The sequence below is a fragment of the Eupeodes corollae genome, chromosome 2 (genome assembly GCF_945859685.1).
Source record: "Eupeodes corollae chromosome 2, idEupCoro1.1, whole genome shotgun sequence".
Lineage (NCBI taxonomy): Eukaryota > Metazoa > Arthropoda > Insecta > Diptera > Syrphidae > Eupeodes > Eupeodes corollae.
Window position 1 is genome coordinate 22876256 of NC_079148.1, and position 22664 is coordinate 22898919.

At 34.2% G+C, this 22664-nt stretch overlaps 1 protein-coding gene across 2 annotated transcripts in view; it reads right to left on the reverse strand.

Annotated features, from left to right (window-relative positions):
- Positions 1-6422: 6422 nt before the first annotated feature.
- The window catches only part of LOC129946123 (protein Mo25), a 31806-nt gene continuing 15564 nt past the window's right edge, over positions 6423-22664 (reverse strand). For both annotated transcript variants that reach the window (XM_056056165.1, XM_056056164.1), the window contains 5 exons: positions 7674-7790; positions 7278-7589; positions 6966-7130; positions 6793-6897; positions 6423-6732 (listed from right to left, as the gene is read on the reverse strand). In XM_056056165.1, coding sequence (XP_055912140.1) covers positions 6550-6732; positions 6793-6897; positions 6966-7130; positions 7278-7589; positions 7674-7790 — 882 coding nt within the window. In that variant the 3' untranslated portion in view covers positions 6423-6549. The remainder of the gene's footprint in view (positions 6733-6792; positions 6898-6965; positions 7131-7277; positions 7590-7673; positions 7791-22664) is intronic.

Here is a 22664-nt window from a genome sequence, read left to right on the forward strand (position 1 = left end):
CAAACCAAATAGATAAATAGGACGTTCAGAATGTACGGTCCTCCCTCCGTTAATTCGGTCAGCTTTCGGCGTTCTATTGATTCAGTTCTCAAAGTAAACACAACTCTTTTTTTCTTTGCTTTTGCAATTAACTAGTACCTGTTAGTGAGTAGGACTGACATGCCAGAAGTCTTGGGTTCAACCCGTTCCTGTTCACGGGTAATGCTTCTTGCGAGAAATTGAAAAATCCTCCAAGAGTAATTCTTGTCATGAAAAGTGTTGTCTTAAATTAACCGTTCAGTTTTGGCTTAAAACTGTAGGTCCCCTCTATCCCTGACAACACTAGGAACTTGCTCTCAATGGACTGCTGCTCCACCTATTTTTTATTTTCTGCAGTTAACTACTAATTCAAAAATTCCAGTCGGGAAACAATTCAAACAGACCTCGTTAAAACCCGTGGGATCTGAAATATTTTATTGATGATCGTTTATAGTAATCAATAAATTAACGTCATTTAATTAGAGAAACTCTTCTCTGCATCTCCTTTTTGCCGTTGATTTCATTAGTCATTTTTTTTTACTGATGACATCGCAGCAGCAGCAGCTGTTCAGTAAAAATAAAATTTCGACAATAAATTATTATTTAATATGTATTTACTATAAACATTTAACCTCAAATGCGTTTTCTCATCGAAAAAAAAATTACTTGACATTAGAATTCATTTTATTGTATTTATCTTTTGCTGGGAATAAAGCTCTATCATGTAAAACAAACATTTTACTGATCGTTTTTCTTGATAGGATTAGACATTCATTCTCCTAAACAGCTGATTCTTTTACGTCCAGAAATGAAACAAATCATTTCAATGATTTGTGTTCCAATTAAATACAATTCCAATGACAGATTTCTGTCAGTAAACATTTGTCGGTTGTTTTCAATCAGGAAGTTTTTTTAATGACAGAAATTTGTAATGATTGCTATAACTGATAAATATCTGAAGTAAGGCCACTATTACACTTCGCAAAAAGTTACTTTGGTTGATAATTGTCTTAAGTAATATAAGATTTCTAAGTTAAACTCCGAAACTCTTTATGACAAAATCGTTTTATTGAAAAAAGTTTCACAGTATTTCTTTATGCTTAAGTAGGTATATACTTATATATTTTTATAACGGTAACGATTTGAGGAACAACTAAAGCTGTCATTTCTCACTTAAAAATGTATCGAGCTGAATACATTCTACCCATTAAAACCATACGTTTAGAAAAGTGTCAATTTTCTTTGGTATTATATTCTTGCAAGAGGTTGCGAAATCGAGAATTAACGAGTTAAAATAGATTATAGAAATGACGATTTTGAAAGTAGGAGCTTTTGTATATTGACCAGCATTTCAAAGCATTTTTAGTCGATGTCCGTCGATAGTTACAGAACTCATACCTGTGATTCGATAAATCGATATTTAAAATTGCCGTAGAAAGATAACCTAAACTATGGTCGGGCCGGTATTATTATTTGATGGCACTTATTTTAAGTGCCTCATAACTGCAATCAAGATGTTCTTTCTTTGTATTATGTTTGAATAATCTCATTTTTCGTTTTTTATTTTGTATTAGAAAGTAAAATATCAAAATTGAATTACCTTTTGTAGATGGTTTATATATTCTTAAGGGGATCCTGGACTAAGATCTGTACTCTACATTTGCGACATTCTGGTTTCAGACTACATTGTTCAAGGGACATAGATATAAAAGTCAGGTTTTAAACAAGGGCGGATCCAGACTTTTCATCAGGGGGGGGTCACACACTTAGACGAGTTTTTACTCACCGCTCAAAAATGTTCTCTAATGTTTTGTAAAGGATGCTAACAAAATTTAATAATTGCTAAAATGACAACTTTAGCTATCAAATTATTTAGAAAGCATTTCAAGATTCGTACAGTTGTCTATATATGCCATATTTAAGAGCTACAATAGCTTAGAGGGTTTTTGGTGCATTTCGCCCCGAAATGTAGGAAATTGTTTTGAAACGTTGCTTTATTCCAAAAACAATACACACTTTTCTTGCTTTCATTTTTATTAATGCCTAGATCGCTGCAAAAATTTAAAAATCCAGAAAATGAGAGAAGATCTGAATGTAAAAATGTCGGACTTTTTTTGACGTAGCTTTTTCGAACTTAATTTCCGGGAATTTCTTATTACTATCGTTATCAATCTGCTTATTTGAATCTTATAAAGGCGTTAACAAAACTTAAAAATTGTAGAGACAAAAAGGTTTAGTTCTTGAATTCAAGGAAATAGTTGTATTTAAGAACATAATTTATCTTAAAAAAATTAAATTCAAACTAAGTAAGGTAAGTAAGCGAATAAGTTGGGAAGAAAAGTTTTGTAGCACTCACAAATTACACGTTTCAAAGCTTTTATAGATATGAAACGTTTATTATGTTTTTCAGTTAGCCATTAGTTTAACAAAAGTGTCACTTGATTTTTTGGGACATTTGTATTATTGAAATTCATGTTTGAATCTCAGTTCTAGAGCATCCAAAGCAAATTCACTTCAAAAAGTAGATTTAATTAATTTTTTAAGATCGTTTGTATTCAACAGAAAACCAGTCTTGAAAGAAATGAAATGCACGACTGGGTTGCAAGAACTTGATAATTTTTTCCAAAAAGTCTGTTTAAAAATATTGCCTATATTTTAAGATTTAAAAATGTAAATACCTCCAAAATAAGTTCTTCTCAATAATTTAAATGCCATTTTATTTGTCAAAAAATTTAGATTAACCTATTTTTTCCAAAATCATTTTAAGTTTTGTCTTAAAAATATTTCTGGTATAAGCACTAAATAAAGAGCTTATAAATATATGAACATTTTACATTTAAATTTCGTAAAAAAAATGTTGTCCCCTTTCTGAGATATCAAGTTTTGTAAACAAAATTAGTAATTTATTAAAAATAAAAAAATATATATTTTTGATCATAAAAAATCATCATCAATTTGATCATTGACAAGAACTTGCAGAGAAAGAGTAGAATTTTAAAATCGTTTCATTAGTTCTTGAGAAATCTTAAAAACAAAATAAAGATTTTTTTGAGGGTACCCTTCTGGAGCAATACGAAAATATGTTTTTGTTGTAGAAAGAAGCCAAATTAAGAACAGAAAATTTTGAGAAAGTTTCAGAAAATTCACATGTTTTAACCAAAAAATTTGTGTGGGGACTGCTGTTATTTTTTGTATTAATGAACTGATAAAAACTCCCTACACTAATCAGCTGATAGTTTGGACTGTAGGGGCCAGAAAAGACAGACAGACGGAAGGAATCTATGTACCCATTTTTTTCGACTTGTCTACCGTCGGAATGTCATATTTGAATAGAAACTCTAGTTTGAAATTGTGTACTAATGCAAAACTTGCTACGAGTATATATGTAGTTCCTATATGTCGCAGTAAAAATCACTTCAATAATCACTATTTACGTGTGTCAAAAAAATGTAATAATAAAGTTAAAGGCTAGTTTAAGGAATTCAAAGGCAATTTAACATAAAATTGATGATCTCTTATTCAAGGTTTCTTCTTAAGAACTTGAATAATTGCTCTTTTTCTTAGAAACATTTCTTATGAAAATAATTTAAAGCATGACTAAAGTTTTTTCAAGTTCTAAATTGAGCGAAAATAAAAATTTGAGTTGTTTTTGACAGCAAACCAATTTTGGGTGAATGTCGTTAAATTACTAATAAATCTTTTAATGAAATCTTTACTTATACAACTTAACTGTATAAGCTTTTTGGCTCATATGACCCCCCCCCCTGGATCGTCAATTGGTCAAAAGTTGATGAATTTGTGCTGTGTTTTTGGAATAGGGCTGAATATCCTATGTTAATTATGTTCCTGGTTCAATCTCCAGTCAAAAGTAGTACCTTTAGCAACAAAGTTTAAGGAAGTAAAATACAAATGTTGTTTTCATATACAAAAAAATAAATAATTCAAAATATAAATATGAATTTAAGCGAATTCTTACGAAAAAGCAAACAAATTATCTCCTAGGGGGGGGGGGGGTCATGACCCCTACGACCCCCCCCCCCCGTGGATCCGCCAATGGTGTTAAACCGAATATACATACACATATATACTTTCAAAGTCGTGTCGGGAGATCTCGATATTCATATTTGAACTTGAACTTAAAAATCGTTTTTTTTTTGGGAATAACAACCTTTAACTACCTATTAATAGAATCTATTTATTTAAAAAATAAATGTGTAATCAATTTTTGAATCGAATCTCCCACCCGAAGTAAGATTGATTCAATAAAAACAAACATAATATGTTCAGACTTAGCTGGAAAACAAATTTCAAATTCTTTTGATATGCTAACAGGTATCCTAAAAATAATCAGCCATAAAATATTCATTCTTCTTTAAATACTATATTTTTACTTAATTTTGATTGTGCAATAGCCTTTGCTTTGAAGAATGTTCCACATACGTCCTGTGTATTTAAATGTGTAAGTGTAATTTTTTCAAAAGCATTTGATAGAGTTTGGCACCAAGCTCTCTTATCGAAAATGCGTGCTTTTGGTATAGATGAATCCCTTCTTCGTTGGGTTAGAAATTACCCTTAGGACCGTTCAATTCAAGTAGTGTTGGACGGGTTCAAATCTGATATTCACAAAATAAACGCTGGTGTGCCCCAAGGCTCCGGTTTGTCTACGACGCTTTTCCTTATTTTTATAAATGATCTTTTGTCTGAAACTTCTAACCCACTAAAATGTTTCGCTGATGACAGTACCCTCAGCTTTTCATATTTGTTTTTAGATTCTCATCCTTGTCCTTCGGATGTGGAACTTCAACGGCAGCGTATGACGTATGATGAGCTCATTAAATTCTGATCTCGACAGCATGGTTGTGTAGAATTTAATGCTTTGAAAACTCAATGCTGTCTCTTGTCGTTAAAGTGTAACCCACCCTAGATGCCGCTATCCATGAGCGGCACTTGCATCGAGGAAACTAATCAACTTTCAGTACTAGGTATGAATATCAAAGATCACCTCTTATGGAATGATCACATATTCGATATTGCAAAAAATCCTGCTAGGTGCTTAGGATTTCTCCGACGGTGCAAGAAATTTACAAAGCCTTCATTTGTCCAAAACTTGAATATAACTCGCATATTTGGGCAGGTGCCCCTAAAACAAGTTTTAGTATTTTGGACAGGATCCATAAGAGCTTTGAAAATGATAAGCGATAGAACTATAACCGAAACAATTACGTCACTTGAACACCGCCGCAATGTTTCATACCTTTCGTTGTTCTACCGATATTTTTATAAACAGTGTTCTATCCAATTAGGCAGTTGCATCCCCCCCCTAAAACAGTTTAACCTTAAGCTCATTTTCGGACGTACTGTCAAGTATAGAGATTATTTTTTTATCCGCACATCGAGAATGTGGAATGCTTTTCCCAGCACTGTTTTCCCCTATCATTTTGATATTCAAAATTTTAAGACCAATGTGCATCAGTATATCCTCTTTAATCCTTCCCTATTTTCCTAAAGCTCGCACTGTGTTTAAACTTCAATCATGTTAAGGGTATTAATAACTCCTTGAGTGCCCGTTTATTATACAAAAAAAATGTATTAACTGTACATAATATTTAAATACGGAAATTCCTTAAATTTCATACAAATATTAAAAATGTAGCATTTTTAATGAAGAATTAATAAATTGAGCTTTATATTTCTATTATAAGTTTAAGGGGAAAAATCAGCAGTTTGTAGATGACAAAATTAAAACCGAAGTTAAAAGGGGACTAAACTTATGCTTGAAATTTGATCAAGGCATCTTCGACCAAGTAAAAGAAAGAACAATCTTTGCCGGTTTTATGTATTAATTAGTTCCAAAATGCTTCATAGTTTGTTAGCTTGTTGAACCTTATAACAAATTTCTTTTAGTAAAAAGAGTTAAACAGTGCTTTTGGTTGGTTTTGTGAAGAGCAATATTCTCTCGATTTTTCTCACCGAATCAAACTTTAGGAGGAGCTGCTTATCTATTCACATGATATTTTATGCAGATCCATTCACAATAGAGTCAGGATCGATATAATATGAACCAGACGCTGGCTTATAGAAGAAATTGCAGACAAGTTGGACATTCTTTTTCTCAGTTAACTGAAAAATAAATCGTTTCTATAAATGACCAGCCTTGGAAAAGATTGATTAAATGAGTTTCTAGTTCAAAACCACAAAGCTTGCTTATTGTGAATACCATTACTGAATACCTAACTACCTTACTCTCAACACCAAGAAAATTTAGCATTTTAGCATTTTCCAATATTTTCCTAGTCGTATTTCATATGTATGAGGTAAAACTTCCTTTCAAGTTGATATAGGTGTATAAATGACCTTCTGTTAAACACGCTTTGTAGCTTTTTTATGATTTTTTTCCAAAATCATTAAATTATCTTCAGAATTTATTTTTTTTTTTCAATATTTTTGTTGTGGTTTTGCGTTTGTTATTTCTTTCTTTTCTTTAATTTAAGTATAATAATATTGTAATAATTATATAATATGAATATATCACTAAGGTTCAGGAAGTGGTTTAAGCTCTTTTATTTGCTTAATTAGATACGCTTTCTCATCGTTGAATTGCTCATCTTCCGATCGGTCTGTATGGAATTTCGTAAGGAAATCGACAAGTTTTGCTTGGTTTCTCAAAAGAATATCCAATATAGGTTTGGGTTTATTCGGATTTGCAACAAATACCTGACAAATATAAAGAATTAAAAATATTTGTCGTAAAACAAAATTAATAACGTTTCTTACTTTAAACACGTGGAAGGCTTCAAATTGAATATTTCTTGATTTCTCTTTCAGCATATTCATCATAAGTTTCAGATTATCCGGATTGGATATATATTTTGTCATTACCTGCAAAGGAAGGGAAAATAATAAGAAAATGTTTCATACTTCATATAAAACATGTAAATGTAACTTACAGTGAAGTTATGTCTGTCTAGCAACAATTCTCCTAGCAGTTTTAGGCTCTGCCTCCTCGTAACATAGTTTTCTGAATTTAATAATCGTTGGTAATGTGTAAAAACCCTGTCGTAGTTCGCTTCAAGGAATTCGGCGCACAACATTTTGTGACGTGTAAGCAGTTCCTGCAAGGACAATGATAATTTCAAATAAGTGTCGATAAACAAAATTAGCTTTGAAAGGAAGATTTTCAAAAAAGAAACTAGCAGAGGCTATATTTGAAAATTCTGAAAACAAGTTCTTTATGAAGCACATGCCTAAATAAAATTTACCTTAAATGTTGAAAAGGCATCTGACGCTATATCGAACGTTGATACTTCCACATAACGAAAGAAATTGAAGAACTCATCAGAGTGCAACATGATTTTGGCAAGTGCCTCATAACGAGCGCATTCCCTCAACATTGTTCCACAATTTAGGGCAATTTCTTGATGTTCATAGCCAGCCATGAGTGTGAATAGAATTTCCGGTTTCGTGCAAATGTACTCAACTGTTGGTGATCGTGTGCCAATTTGACGTCGCAGGACATTATTAAATACCTGAGCTACATCTTTTTTACCCTCGAAATCAATCCGATTTAGGTTCTGTGTGAAATAAAATATTATAATTTTCTTTCTTTATAAATAATAATTAAAACTTCCTTAACAAATAAGGAAAATATAGTTTACCTGTATTAGTAACAGCAGTAAATTACTATTATAAAGTTCCTGTGATAATTGCGCTACGACATACTCTGTCTGGGGTTCTGCATCTGATGTGCCATATAACATGTTTTTGATTAACACCTGTAAGAAAATAAATTTAGACGTGGTATAAGTACATATAAGTATTTAAAAAATAATTTAAAAGCTATGATATACATTTTGTTGACTTTGGTATAAATTTACAATGATTTCCAAATTCAAACTTTTAATCATATTCTTGAAGTACGTAAAGCTATAAATCAACTTCCAGATATTAAATAACGACTCACATCTGCCACTTAAAGAACAATAATATTATTTACCGCCCATTTACAAATAAATATAAATTCTTTTCAATTGATGTGATGTATGTTCCATCTCGTCCTCTTGAAAAAAAGTCTTGTGCATCTTCATAAATCTAAAACTTTCGATTGGGTTTCATTTAAGTTAAAACAAAAACGAAACAAAACACTTTTCTTTTTTAAATTAAACATTTTTTGGATTTCAGCAAGCTTGATAGAGTGTGTGTACCCCGATGACTCTGATTCAAGGCGCAGCAGACGAGGACAATGTCTCATAAATCTATTCAATGCATTTTTTTCTTGGCAAACTCTCAAAAAAAGTGCAAAGGTATATTGAAAACGATAAAAGGAGTATAATTCCACTTGTTTCTATCTTCTTAACACAAAAAGTCAAAAGCCAGTTAAATTGGAACCACACGCTTCACATTGAAAATACAAAAATGTATATATACTAAGGATATGTCATTTATATAGGATTCTTGCTGCAGTCAAATAGATTAAGAGGGTTATTATTGTTTAAATACAAAAAGTTGTATTTAGAAAGCAGCAGGAGCAACAGCATAACGTAACAAAGTTACCATCAGTAATAACTAATATGAAACACAGGAGTCCTTTATAGAGTAGTAATTTTTCAATGTACATATGTACAGTTACTCCCAAAATTGAGCGTACACCCATATATAAGTAAGTAATTTTTTATTTTTCGTGGCTTACATGTCAATTTTTTCCAAAATTCTTTTATATTTCTTTTTGTTATTATATTTTCTCACACATATAAGAAAAAAAAATTACTTCAACAGTAAAAAAGCACATTTTTTTAAAGAAAAACTGAAATATGGTTAAAATTCATTACACAAAATTGAGCGTACACCCTGTATAAATGGCTTGCTAAATGTAACAGACAAAAAATTTACCGCTACTTTTACTTGTCACTACATTAAATTTGATTGTAGTTACTGTCGAGATTTCAAGAGTCGCGAAAATTCACTCCTTTTAAAGTTTTTTTGTAAAATGGCAGATAAAAGAAACCGACATTTCTACAAGGCAGCTAATTTTAAAATTACATTTAAAAGGAAAATCTTTGCGGGAAATTGGTGATATTGTCGGACGAACTCATTCCACGGTGCAAAAAATTATAAACAAATTACGTTACGAAAGTACGATCTTTAACAAAGCTGGAAGGGGACGAAAAAAAATGTTGTCTCAACAAGATGAGAGAGTAATTTTGCGAAAAGTTAAAGAAAAACCAAAAATAAGTGTAACCAAGCTGGCGGCAGAGATGGCGGCTGTTATTCAGAGACCAGTATCTACCGAAACTGTTCGTCGTGTCCTTCGGAGGAACAATGTAAATGGGAGAGTTGCTAGGAAAAAACCCTTCATTTCGAAGATGAATAGGCGAAAGCGCCTTGAGTTCGCTAGGGAGCACCTCAACAAGCCTCAAAGTTTCACCGGACCTCAATCCGATTGAGCACTTGTGGGAAGAAATCAAGCGGAGGCCCAAGAATTTCAATCCAAACAACAAAAACGAATTGAAGGCGAAGATTACAGAAATTTGGGAGAATATCCCCTCTTCATTCACAACAAAACTTGTGGAATCGATGCAGCGGCGCCTACAAGCTGTGATAGAGGCTAAAGGTGGTCCTACAAAATATTAATTTTTTTTTTTACCACCTTATAACTTTTTTTTCCACATATGTCTTCAAATATACGCTCAATTTTGTGTCATGAATTTTAACCATTTTTAAGTTTTAGAATTGTTATTCTGTTTTGTTTATTGTTTTTCATAATTTTTCTTTTGCTTATGTAAGTAAATATATTAAATAAAAGAAATTTAAAAAAAGTTACCAAAAATGTTGCATTTTAATCACTTAAAAAAACCATATAACTCGATTTCTTGTAAGTGTACGCTCAATTTTGAGAGTGACTGTATATGTAAAAATGGATAAACGTTTACTTTAGGTGACTTATTTTAATTAAATATGAATAGATATTGTAAAGAAGTAATTCAATCATATGTAATAGATTATCCATATATATGCGTCAACAGTAATAACGACATCAAAGAGGGATATGAAAATAAAGGTAATCGGATTTCCTTTGGTAAAATTAATCAATTTCTTTTTAATTTGTGTCCATCTGTCAAACCCAACATTTTCACCTTTTTCATGTTCTATTGGTCAAAATAAATTGATTGATTATTTTTTTAATGAAATAGAATTTAACAAACTAAATTTTGAAGGATTTATTTTTACACATCCAACAAACTGACAGATAGGAATTTGTGTTTTCCATGGATAAATTCAGATTTTATAAAATACATTTTTTCCATCTAAACATTTTTTTTATAATTATATAAGTAAAGTGTAAGTGTCGAAAAACCCAGATCTGCAGATTTGATCTTAAATCAAAAATAAATCAGTTTATTTTGCCCCTTACTTACTTACTTAAGGTGGCGCTACAGTACTGTGTGAACTAGGGCCTCACCCAACAAACTTCTCCATCTAGCTCTGTCCCCAGCTAGATGTCTCCAGTTTCGGGCTTCAAGTTGGGTGAGGTCACCTTCCACTTGTGCGCGCCACCTGATCCGCGGTCTTCCTCTACTACGCTGTCCTGTGGGTGCGGATTCGAAGACTTTCCGGGCCGGAGCATTGGTTTCCATGCGCTCTACGTGACCCAGCCATCTTAGCCGTTGGACTCGTACCCTTCTGGCTAAGTCTACGTCATGGTACAGCCCGTACAGCTCGTCGTTCCATCTTCTCCTCCACTCCCCTTCGATGCATACGGGACTGAGATCACACGAATAACTTTTCTCTCGAAGCGACCTAAGGTGCTTTCATCCGCTTTTGTCATATTCCAAGCTTCCATAAGGGTCTGATATAGCAACACTTTGGTCCCTTGAGAGAGGACTTTACCACTCAATTGCTTTCTTAGTCCAAAGAAACAGATTTGTTTTGCCCTCATTAACCGTTAAACCCATTTCTGCCGCCTCTGCCTCAATACTCACAAAAGCCCCATTGACATCACACTGAGTTCTTCCGATTATGTCAATGTCATCAGCATTTGACAGTAATTGGACAGACTTTTGAAAGATAGTGTGAGCTCTGCACTATTCTTTCAAGCTCGATGTTATAAAAATCACATGACAGCGCATCACCTTGTCTTAAACCTTTTTTGACATCGAAAGGTTCTGTTAAGTTGTTTCCAACCTTTATGGAGCAGCGTGAATTCAGCATGGTCATCCTGCACAAACGGACTAGTTTGGCAGGGATGCCAAAACCAGACATGGCACAAAGTATAGCTCGTTCCTGTATATGCTATCATATGCGGCCTTGAAATCGAGGAAAAGATGGTGGGTGTCGATTTGGTGTTCGTAATGTGAATGTTTGATCAATTGTGGACTTTCCTGGTCTAAAACCACACTGATAAGAACCTATTAGGTTGTTGACGATGGGCTTTAGACGTTCACATATTACGGCAGAGAAGATTTTATAGGCGATGTTAAGTAGACTGATTCCTCTATAGTTGGTGCCGTTTAGAGGGTCTCCTTTTTTCAGGATCGGGCAAACAATACTGAGGTTCCATTCATCGGGCATGCTTTCTTCCGATAAGTTGGTGCTCCTAACCAACTTATCTCTAGCTCATCATTCAAGTCATCCGCTCCAGCGGCTTTATTAGACTTCAGCTTAGATATGGCCATTTTTACTTCGTCTAAGTCGGGAGGCAGGGATTGTTGGCTTTCGTCGTCTATGTTGAATGGATCATCCTGCCTGACAGCGGAATTCGGTTAATCGTCACCGTTAAACAGTCTGTAGAAGTGGTCCTTCCATATCCTCAGCATTGACTGCGGTTACACTATGATGTTTCCACTTTCGTCTTTGCAGCCTTCTAGATTCTAGGTTTATGTACCTGTGAATTTCGTTTCACCTTTTCATAAGACTTTCGAACTTTATTCCTGCTTTTAAACCTCTCAACATCTTCGGCCACACGATTCTCATGCCCTCTCTTTTTCCTTCTGAGAAGTCGGCGTTCCTCTCGCCTCTTCTGCTCATAGAGCTCATGAGCAGCTCTGGTCCTTTTATGCAGCGCCGCTTTGCGTGCCTGTTGTTTGGCTGCATTTGCCTGCCGACATTCCTCATCAAACCAGGGGTTTCTTGTTGGTGGCTGTTTGAAACCCAGCACATCAGAGGCGGCTTCTCATCTCTGATTGCATCTTGGCAATGTTGCCACTGGTTTTCGATACATTGTGTTGGTGGCAGAGAACTTCGAGATGTTATCTGTAACTCGGTCGGAAAAGGATTTGGCGATCTCTGGCGATTGTAGCCATTCGACGTTGTACCTTCTCCCAGCACCTCCCTGTTTTGCCTTGGGTCTGAAAATCCGAAGTGCTACCTTGGCTACAACGAGGTAGTGGTCCAAGTCGATGTTAGCTCCTCGGAAAGTTCGTACATCCATGATGCTGGAAGCGTGTCTGGCGTCAATCGCAATATGGTCAATCTGGTTGACGGTAGATGGAGAAGTCCAAGTTCCTATGTGGATGTTGAGGAGTGCAAAACGCGTACTGGCTTCCATGACGTTTCGCCCCGCAGCAAAATCTATGAGCCTGAATCCATTGTCGGAAGTGTTGTCGTGCAGCCTGTTTTTCCCGATTATTCCACCAAAGATGTCTTCCCTTCCTAGCTTGGCATTAAAATCGCCTAGGACTATTTTAATATCGTAGCTAGGGCACTGCTCATATGTTTTGTCTAGGAGCTCGAAGAACATATCTTTGGTGTTGTCATCTTTCTCTTCTGTGGGTTCGTGCACGCATATCAGGCTAATGTTGCCGAATTTAGCCTTAATGCTTATGGTCATGAGGCGCTCATTGATGCACCTATAGCTCAACACTTCTTGCCTAAGTCTGGCTGCAATGACGAAGCCGCATCCGAAGAAGCCCTTTAAGCTGTTCACTAAGTAGTTCAACCTTACTGGAACTGTGGACGCCACCGTTGCTCGGGAATTCCTCCGCTGCCGTCTGGATAAGGAGAGGTGCCTTAGTGAAAACACACTAACCCCTCACTCGTTTGCTGCCCCAACAACTTTCCACTGGTGTCTCCAGTTGAGGTACTAGGCACCCGATGTTCACCACGGGGAGCTGAGAGTAGAAGTTGATAGACAGAGGTTGTTTTGAAAAAAACCTGTGGACGCTTATGTCCTCTTGAATGCACATGTCTACCATTTGAACATTTTTTTTTGCCCCATGGAATACAAAAACAAGGGAAATTTGTGATTTGACATATCTGGATCAAAAATAAATTGATTTATTTTACCCATGCAACTCCCTAAGACTAGTAACTATAATATTAGACAATTCCTTAAAAAAAATAAATCTATTTATTTTATCCAATGGAACAAAACAAAAATGACAAAACGTCATTTTGACTGATTTAAATACAAAATAATTTGTTTTATTTGCCAACACGATTTCTTCGATGTTGGTTTTATTTAGCTGTGTTTAAATGGGCAAAAATAACAGTTCTCATTTTGAAAAAAGGATAGTGCACATATTTGGCAGTTCATATTTCGTTTATTTCTGAAAATTTGCTCAATCAGATTGACACAGCAGGTAACTATTCATTCCCAACTATCAATCAAATAAACTTTGCATTTCTTTAAAAAGTGTGATAGAGAATTCTTTAGCAATCCAATCATAAGAATTCTATTCTCAGATTACTGCCAAAGTAAGAAATTTGTATGGCCAATTGATAAAAATGTCAAATTTGGCAGTTACAGTATCGGACAAAACATTTGCAACTAGAAATTAAATTAAGCATTTTCTTAAAAAAATTAAAATTTTATGCAGAATCAAAACAATCGTCATATATTATTAATACTGCGTATTCAATGTTATTAAAAATGTATAACACTCAAAAAATACAAAAACTTTTAGTAACTTAACGTTTAATTTTATCAAGTAACTTCAAATTCACCTGCGACAAAACAATTGCAACTAAAGTGTCATCACTGTTTAACTGCATAATTATTAACAGTTACATCGTTCTATTTTGTCCAATTATAAAATTGCATTGCATTTAGCAATTGTCTGAAGGTCGTGACCTGAAAGCAGAGTTGCTGCAATTTATTTAAATATAGCACATCTCGAGTGATATCGGTTTCAATTTCAATATAAAATTATTAAATAATGGCACCTAATAAATTTGGAGATCCGTTAAGACAGCGAATTGTAGACGACTTTATTCGGGCATTTCACAAAAAAACATTTCAAAAAAATTTTATGTAAATAAATCGTCGGTCTCACGAATAATAAGCCCTTATCTCAAAACTAAAGAAGTGTCTGTTCTGCATCGCGGTGGTCGACCACAAAACAAGTCTTCGAACGGATGCTATGCTCAAAAGAAAAGTCAAAAAAGATCCTTCATATCTGCCTCAAAATTGGTACAGGAGTTCCAATTAAATGTAAGCACTAGAACGGTATCTCGTCGGTTGGCGGTTGCTGATTTGAGCTGTTATCGGCCTTCTAAGAAACCTTTAAGAATGCAGTTTGCTAAGGAACATCTTTCTTGGGACAAGCAGAAATGGAGTCGAGTCCTTTTCAGTGACGAATCCAAATTTAATATAATGGCAAAAGATTTGAGTCACGTTATTGCATAAAAACTCTCAAGCACGGCGGCGGTGGGAATGTAATGGTGTGGGGTTGCTTTTCTGCTGGTTTAGGCCCATTGCATCGCATAAATGGAATATTGGACCAATATGTATACAAAAATATTATAGTGGACGTTATGTTGCCATATGCAGAATGGGAAATGCCATTGCGTTGGGTCTTCCAGCAGCACAACGACCCAAAGCACGTCGAGACTGGTCAAAACCTGGCTTAATGATCATAACATCACTATTATGAATTAGCCACCACAGTCACCAGACTTAAACCCGATTGAAAACCTTTGGGAAATCTTCAAACGGAAAATTAATCGAGAAAATGTTAGAAATGCGAACGATTTTTTCAAAAGAGTACAAACGGCTTGGAATGCAGTTCCACCAAACATCATTCAAAATTTAATTGAATACATGCTAAGAAGATGCAAGGCAGGACTCAAAAACAAAGGATTCGCTAAAAAATATTGATTATTTTATAATGTTTATATCTTTTCATTTGAAGTTGCAATTGTTTTGTCGCGGGTGAATTTGAACTTACTTGATAAAATTAAAGGGCCTATTATGGATCACAACTCAACTTAGTTGAGTTGTAATCAAGACAACTCAATTTGAAGACAACTGCAAAAAAAAAAATGGTATTATGGGAGACAACTTTTTTCAGTTGAGTTGACCAAATACGTTGCCTACTTTTATGTGCTTGTTTCGTGTCAAAATCAGCTGTGTAAACTAAAATACGTAGAAATTTCAAAATTTTGAATTCAGTGCAAAATTTTATAAAAAAGACAAAATAATAGGAAATGGAGAGTTCTATTGATTTGTTTCTTGAAAATTCGGAAGAAGAAAATCCCCTGAATGTTGCGCTGATGAGAAAAAATATTCGAGATCACTCCAATCCATTGGAACTTCCAAACAAAAAGTATTATTTATAAACGAATTCTTTGATGAGTGTTGATTTTAATGTCTTTGTTTTGTTTCAGATTTATAAGTTATTTCAGACTCAACAAAGACGCATTTGTTTATGTGCTAAATGAAATCAAAGATCATTTGAAACAACCACAGCGTTCCTCCACAATCCCACCAATTCTCAAACTCTGCACTGCCCTACGTTTCATGGCAGAAGGAAGTTACCAAAAGTGCAGTGGTAATGATTTTAATTTAGGCCTTGCTCAGCCAACAGTTTCGGTAGTGTTAAAAGAAGTGCTAGAAGTAGTAGAAGAACTTATCTGTCCACAATGGATTAAGGCTTGTATGACAAATGATGAGATGAATTTATTAAAAATTCATTTTTACCAGAAAACCAGATTTCCTGGAGTAATAGGATGCATCGATGGAATATGTTCGAATCATAGCACCAAAAAAAAATCTTCAACATCTCTATTTAAATAGAAATGAATGTCATGATTGTAAGTGTATATGCCATCTTTAGTATTTTGAATTGGGCAGGTTTAGCTATTTATAATCAAAAAAAAATATTTTCTTACAGATGTTTATATTATTATTTGTAAAACTTACATTTTTTCCTCCATTTTCTTAAAAAAATTGGTTTTCAATGAACTGTTTATGCCTACCGTTATTTTTTTGTACACACAAATGCACTACACAACTAGTAAATATCAGTTGCTCAATTTTGACAACAATCACAACTGAGAGACAACTCAACTGGCTTACATAATACCCCGAACACATTTAAAAAGTCAACCATTTTTTAGTTGACTACTGGTTGACTTGTGACAGTCAACTAGTTGTGATCGGTAATACCAATTGCCGGATTACAACTCAACTTTGCTCTTAGTTGTCTTACATAATAGGCCCCTAAACGTTAAGTTACTAAAATTTTTCCTTTTGTTTTATACATATTTATCACGATTGTCTTGATTCTTAATAAAATTTTAATTTTTTTTAAAGAAAATGCTTATTTTCATTTTTAGTTGCAAATGTTTTGTCCGATACTGTATGTATTTTTCGAGAGTCGAAAAAACTTCTTATTCAGATCATGGTCAACACCTGTACATAGTAGAAAATGTACATGGACATCGAGCTAGAATCTAAACAGGAGGACCGATTTGATTAAATGTGATGAAAAGATGTCTTTATTTGTTCTCTTTTTTTTCAAAGCGTTTTAGATCATATTTATTAAAAATAAATTAAAAAGTTGTTGCATGTTATTTTTTTTTTCAAACATCGATTCAAGGTTATCAGGGCTTTGTAAGTTAATAATAATTTCCATAAGGGTTACTCTCTAAGAGATATTCTATATATACAAAATTACATTAAGCAACATGGGAGGATAACCTTTACTTTCACTATCTCAATAACCGCAGCTGATATTGAATACAAAAAACATCCAAAAATAGATCAAAACAATGAAAACAGCCCAAGCGAAATAATGTTCGCCTGCATGACATTTATGTAGGTACCTTTGCTACATATTTGGTAAAATCAATAATAAATAATACAAAATAAATAAAAAGTGCCTTCAAACTCATACTCCTGCTGTTGATATCACATAACGGAGTAAAGAAAACTCGAGCCAGAAAATTTTATACACAAACGTTCCTATTAAACAAAAACACAACAGTTCTTTCAATGTCAAGGTAACCAAATAACTTTATCATGCGGCAGACGTGTATACATGATGCAAGTAGGCAAGAAAATTCTCCTCTCAAGGTCTAAGAATGTACTGCTCATTGTATAATTCGCCACCCCACCGTAATGATGGAAAAGCAGTGTCGTAGCCGAGATCTTTTTCAATACTGCATTCATTTAAAATGGGTGGTAGAATCGACAATTGGAACTACGTATCGAGGAGGAAATAATGATAAAATTCCAAACATTTGATAGAAAATGGAAAGTTGCGAGTTTGTATGCTGATGAACAAAACGGCAACAAGATATGTTTGGTAGTTTTTTTTACTGCAGTGTGTTATTGACTTGACCAATATTAGCGGTTTTGATTATAAACGGTGATTTTTTAAGAGCTTGAGAACTTTTTAAAAAAAAAAAACGCATACAATTTGCAACATCTCATCGATTCTTTATTTGAAACGTTAGATTGGTCCATTACATTTACTTTTTGAAGATAATTTCATTTAAATGTTGACCGCGGCTGCGTCTTAGGTGGTCCATTCGGAAAGTCCAATTTTGGATAACTTTTTCGAGCATTTCGGCCGGAATAGCCCGAATTTCTTCGGGAATGTTGTCTTCCAAAGCTGGAATAGTTGCTGGCTTATTTGTGTAGACTTTAGATTTGACGTAGCCCCACAAAAAATAGTCTAAAGGCGTCAAATCGCATGATCTTGGTGGCCAACTTACCGGTCCATTCCTTGAGATGAATTGTTCTCCGAAGTTTTCCCTCAAAATGGCCATAGAATCGCGAGCTGTGTGGCATGTAGCGCCATCTTGTTGAAACCACATGTCAATCAAGTTCAGTTCTTCCATTTTTGGCAACAAAAAGTTTGTTAGCATTCACCGTAACGTGGCGTCCAACAGCATCTTTGAAAAAATACGGTCCAATGATTCCACCAGCGTACAAACCACACCAAACAGTGCATTTTTCGGGATGCATGGGCAGTTCTTGAACGGCTTCTGGTTGCTCTTCACTCCAAATGCGGCAATTTTTCAACCAGAAATGAGCCTAATCGCTGAACAAAATTTGTCGATAAAAAAGCGGATTTTCTGCCAACTTTTCTAGGGCCCATTCACTGAAAATTCGACGTTGTGGCAGATCGTTCGACTTCAGTTCTTACACGAGCTGTATTTTATACGGTTTTACACCAAGATCTTTGCGTAAAATCTTCCATGTGGTCGAATAACACAAACCCAATTGCTGCGAACGGCGACGAATCGACATTTCACGGTCTTCAGCAACACTCTCAGAAACAGACGCAATATTCTCTTCTGTACGCACTGTACGCATTCGTGTGGTTGGTTTAATGTCCAATAAAGTAAACTGAGTGCGAAACTTGGTCACAATCGCATTAATTGTTAGCTCACTTGGTCGATTATGTAGACCATAAATCGGACGTAAAGCGCGAAACACATTTCGAACCGAACACTGATTTTGGTTATAAAATTCAATGATTTGCAAGCGTTTCTCGTTAGTAAGTCTATTCATGATGAAATGTCAAAGCATACTGAGCATCTTTCTCTTTGACTCCATGTCTGAAAACCCGCGTGATCTGTCAAATACTAATGCATGAAAATCCTAACCTCAAAAAAATCACCCTTTATTAAGTAGTTTTCAATTTTATACGAGTCACAATAATCAACATTTTCCAGTCCGGACTCTTGAAAGTGAAAACGATACAATGTAATTTTTTTTAACTACGTCCCTGGATAAAAGCCAGTTTTTTTACTGCACTCTGCCATTGACTTGATTAGTACTAGCGGTTTAGATTATAAAATAAAATATCTACAGCAACGCTTGAACAGGCGAGGTTGGATCACAAATTGGATTAATGAAAAATTGTCGTGATAAACAGACTGACAGTCATGTCATGTCGCCCATCTCTTTAAGTAGGTGCATATAGGTACGTACATAGGATTCCTACACATCATATTACATATAAATTCAATGAAGAATAAAACAAAAAATCGAATTAAAGTTTACTAGACCACTGGAAGTTTCAACAGCAATTCATGGGCTGTTAAGCAAACAAATTGCAAATTGCGTATGGTAGGTATGTACATATAAACAAATAAATATATATATATGCATATTTTGTAGGTAAGTTCGCGTTTATTGTAAATGATTGGGATTGCCTTTAAGAAGCCACAGCGCATAGCAGTCACAACGCAATAGTATCTCTACTTAAACGTAATAGTTTTTGTGTGCGCGTTTGAAAAAAAAAAAAAAAAAACAAAAAAGATTAAATTTGATTCCAGCGTTCTATGCCTGAACTCTGCCACCGATAACGTAAGCGGTGTATTCATATTATACACCAAATAAATATAGAAGACAATCATCAACCAATCAAGTATATCTTTTGGATAGATGAGAATAATATCATGGATTATGGCGACATGTTGTTAAAAAACACTTTGCAAATTAAATTTAATAATACACTAGGTACGTTATACTATGCCTTTGAGTTTATTTACTTGTTGATCAACGGTAATATCTTCAACAAATAGGTACAATATATACATACAGTGTCGAGCATAAGTCATGGTACTCAAAGTGCCATGTCATTAAAAGCTTTGAAAGAAAAGAAAACTTAAGGACTTAATTTTCATGCATCAAGTTATTTATTATGATAAAACCTTATTCTTTGTTTTACCAATAGAAAAACTTCAAAAACAAATTCTATTTTCTTGCAAAAAATAATAAAACCTTGAAATCTATGAAAAAAGTAGTGCAAAAATCTAGGTACTTCTGCACTTTACCAGTTTTAACTGTTTAAATTTGTAACGGTCCTGTTGGCTTTGTTTTTTTTTTTTGCATGAAGCTTGTAATAATGACATGTATGTGTCATTCAGTACAAAGCGATCGGTCGTGCAGGTTAAGGTTAAAGAAATTTTGTTGTGTAAAACCAAAAAAGCGATGGTTAGAAAAGAACTAACGGTAAATGAGCGTCAAATTATTATTAATTGCCATGAGCAAGGTAAAAGTTATGCGGATATTAATAAAATTGTTGGACGACCCAAATCTACCATACAAAATGTGATTAACCGTTACAATAAAGAAAACCGAATCGAAAATAAAGTCAGGTCTGGTCGTCCACGCAAGCTTACAGAAAGAGATGAACGAAAAATCGCGAGTATAATAAAAAAAGGTCCATTCAAAAGTGCTCTAAAGATTGCTACCGATATACAGATTAGTTTAAATAAAACAGTTTCTCCGTGGACAGTTGCAAGATCGCTCCAGAGATCTGAGTTTAAGTCGTGCACACCTCGTAAAAAGCCGTTTGTAAGTGAAATAAATAAAAAGAAAAGACTGGACTTTGCAAAAGATTATAAAAATAAATCAAATGAATTTTGGGATAACGTAATATTTTCCGATGACTCGAAATTCAACATTTTTGGCTCAGATGGGAGGATTAGAGTGTGGAGAAAACAAGGATAACGATCCCAAGCATACGGCTACAAATTTAAAGTTGTGGATCGCCTACAACACGCCCCACATGCTAGTTACACCCCCCCCCCCAAAAATCTTAACCCAATCGAATATTTATGGGATGTCTTAGAGAAACGACTTCGAAAACACAATATAACGAGCAAAACCCACCTTAAAGAGATCCCGGTATCAGAATAGGAATTAATAGGGTCAGATGTCACGCGGAAACTTGTGAACTCTATGCCAAATCGATTAAAAGAGGTTATTCGGCTCAAAGGTTTTCCCACAAAATATTAGGTAATTATATTCTTAACATAAAACATTCGAAACCGAATTAAATTCGTTTGTCCTTCTAAGGTACCAAGACTTTTGCACTATTGTTGTTAGGGACTAATACTTTTATTTTAACTTTTTTAAGATTCTTGAAGGATATTTTTCTGTTTTTCTTGTGTTAATTTGTTAAATAAACTTAAACTTGAATAAATCAAAACATAAATTGAAAATTGTGTCTTAATATCATTTACACAACTCATTTATCAAGAATACACACACGGGTACCAAGACTTTTGCTCGACACTGTATATGAAATAAGTCTTGAATGTAGCAAAAATAAAATGTTAACTACTAAATTAAAAACAAAATAAACTGTTTCAAACCGTTATACAGAACATGGAATGCAACAAAGGAATTTTAAATTTCTCTTGTCTCTTGCGTGATTAAAATAATGACTTTTGAAATTGGTATACGTCCATTTTAACACCTTTCGAGATATTTAAGAGTTTCCGTTTGTAATTGTTTAAAAATATAGAATGTTAAAAATCTCAATGAAATCTAACGGTTTTTTTAGTACTCACTGGATTTTTAAGCGATGTACTGCGAGCAGCTTTGTCAGGTAGCGGAGCGATCCATTGGACTTTGAGATCCTATTTAAAGCACTTGGATTACATGGACGATGTTTGCTTACAAGATAACAAGTGTGGAGAGAGAAGCAGGAGTTGTGGGGCTGAAAATTAACCCTTTCGGGACGCTATTCAGGTGATGAAGTTACAGACATTTTTTTATTTCAGAATTTGTTAAGGGGCTGTTCATGAGTATAATTTATATAAAAAAAAAATACATTTTTTATGGGCGTGACCAGGGGGCGTTGGTACATACAGTGGTGGAAAAATAATTAGAAACAAACTTTTCGTTTTACTTTTTTATTTACAAAAGATAGAAAACCTTAATCAAACTAAATAAATATTAACAAATAACAAAAACAATGTTCTTTTATATAAACTTTTATGAAAAAGTTATTAAAAAAAAAACTATAACATAAATAGCACTATATTCGAAAAAAAAAATAAAAGTGTGGAAAAATAATTAGAAACATCAGTTCACTGAAAAAAAAAAAATACAAATAAAAGGTAAGGAAATTATATTTTCTACTTCAAAATACCTTTGTTCGATTGAAAAAATCAATATTTTGTGGGGTAACCCTTATTAGCAATTACAGCTGCACACCGTTTAGGTAAACTAGCTACCAAATCTTGACAGCGTTGAAGTGGGATATTCCGCCAAGCTTCTTCTATGTTTTTGAAGATCTCATTTGAGTTTTTGGAAGTTTTGACTCCCAAACTTCTCTCAACGTCAGCCCACAAGTTTTCGATCGGATTGAGATCAGGGCTTTGTTTGAACATTGATGTTTTCTTCCTCAAACCAACACTTCACTAAACGTGAAGTGTGTTTAAGATCATTATCCTGTTGAAAAATGTATGAAACTGGCAAATGATCAAAAGCATATGGCTCCATAACATTTTCCAATATGTTTTTATACATATGCTGATCCATTCGGCCATCGATGCGCACAATAGGACCAACGCCATGCCACGAAAAGGCTCCCCAAACCATCACATTTCCACCACCATGTTTGATCGTTTTGATGGTATACTTAGGATCGAGTTCTTTGTTAATTGGGCGTCTTACATAT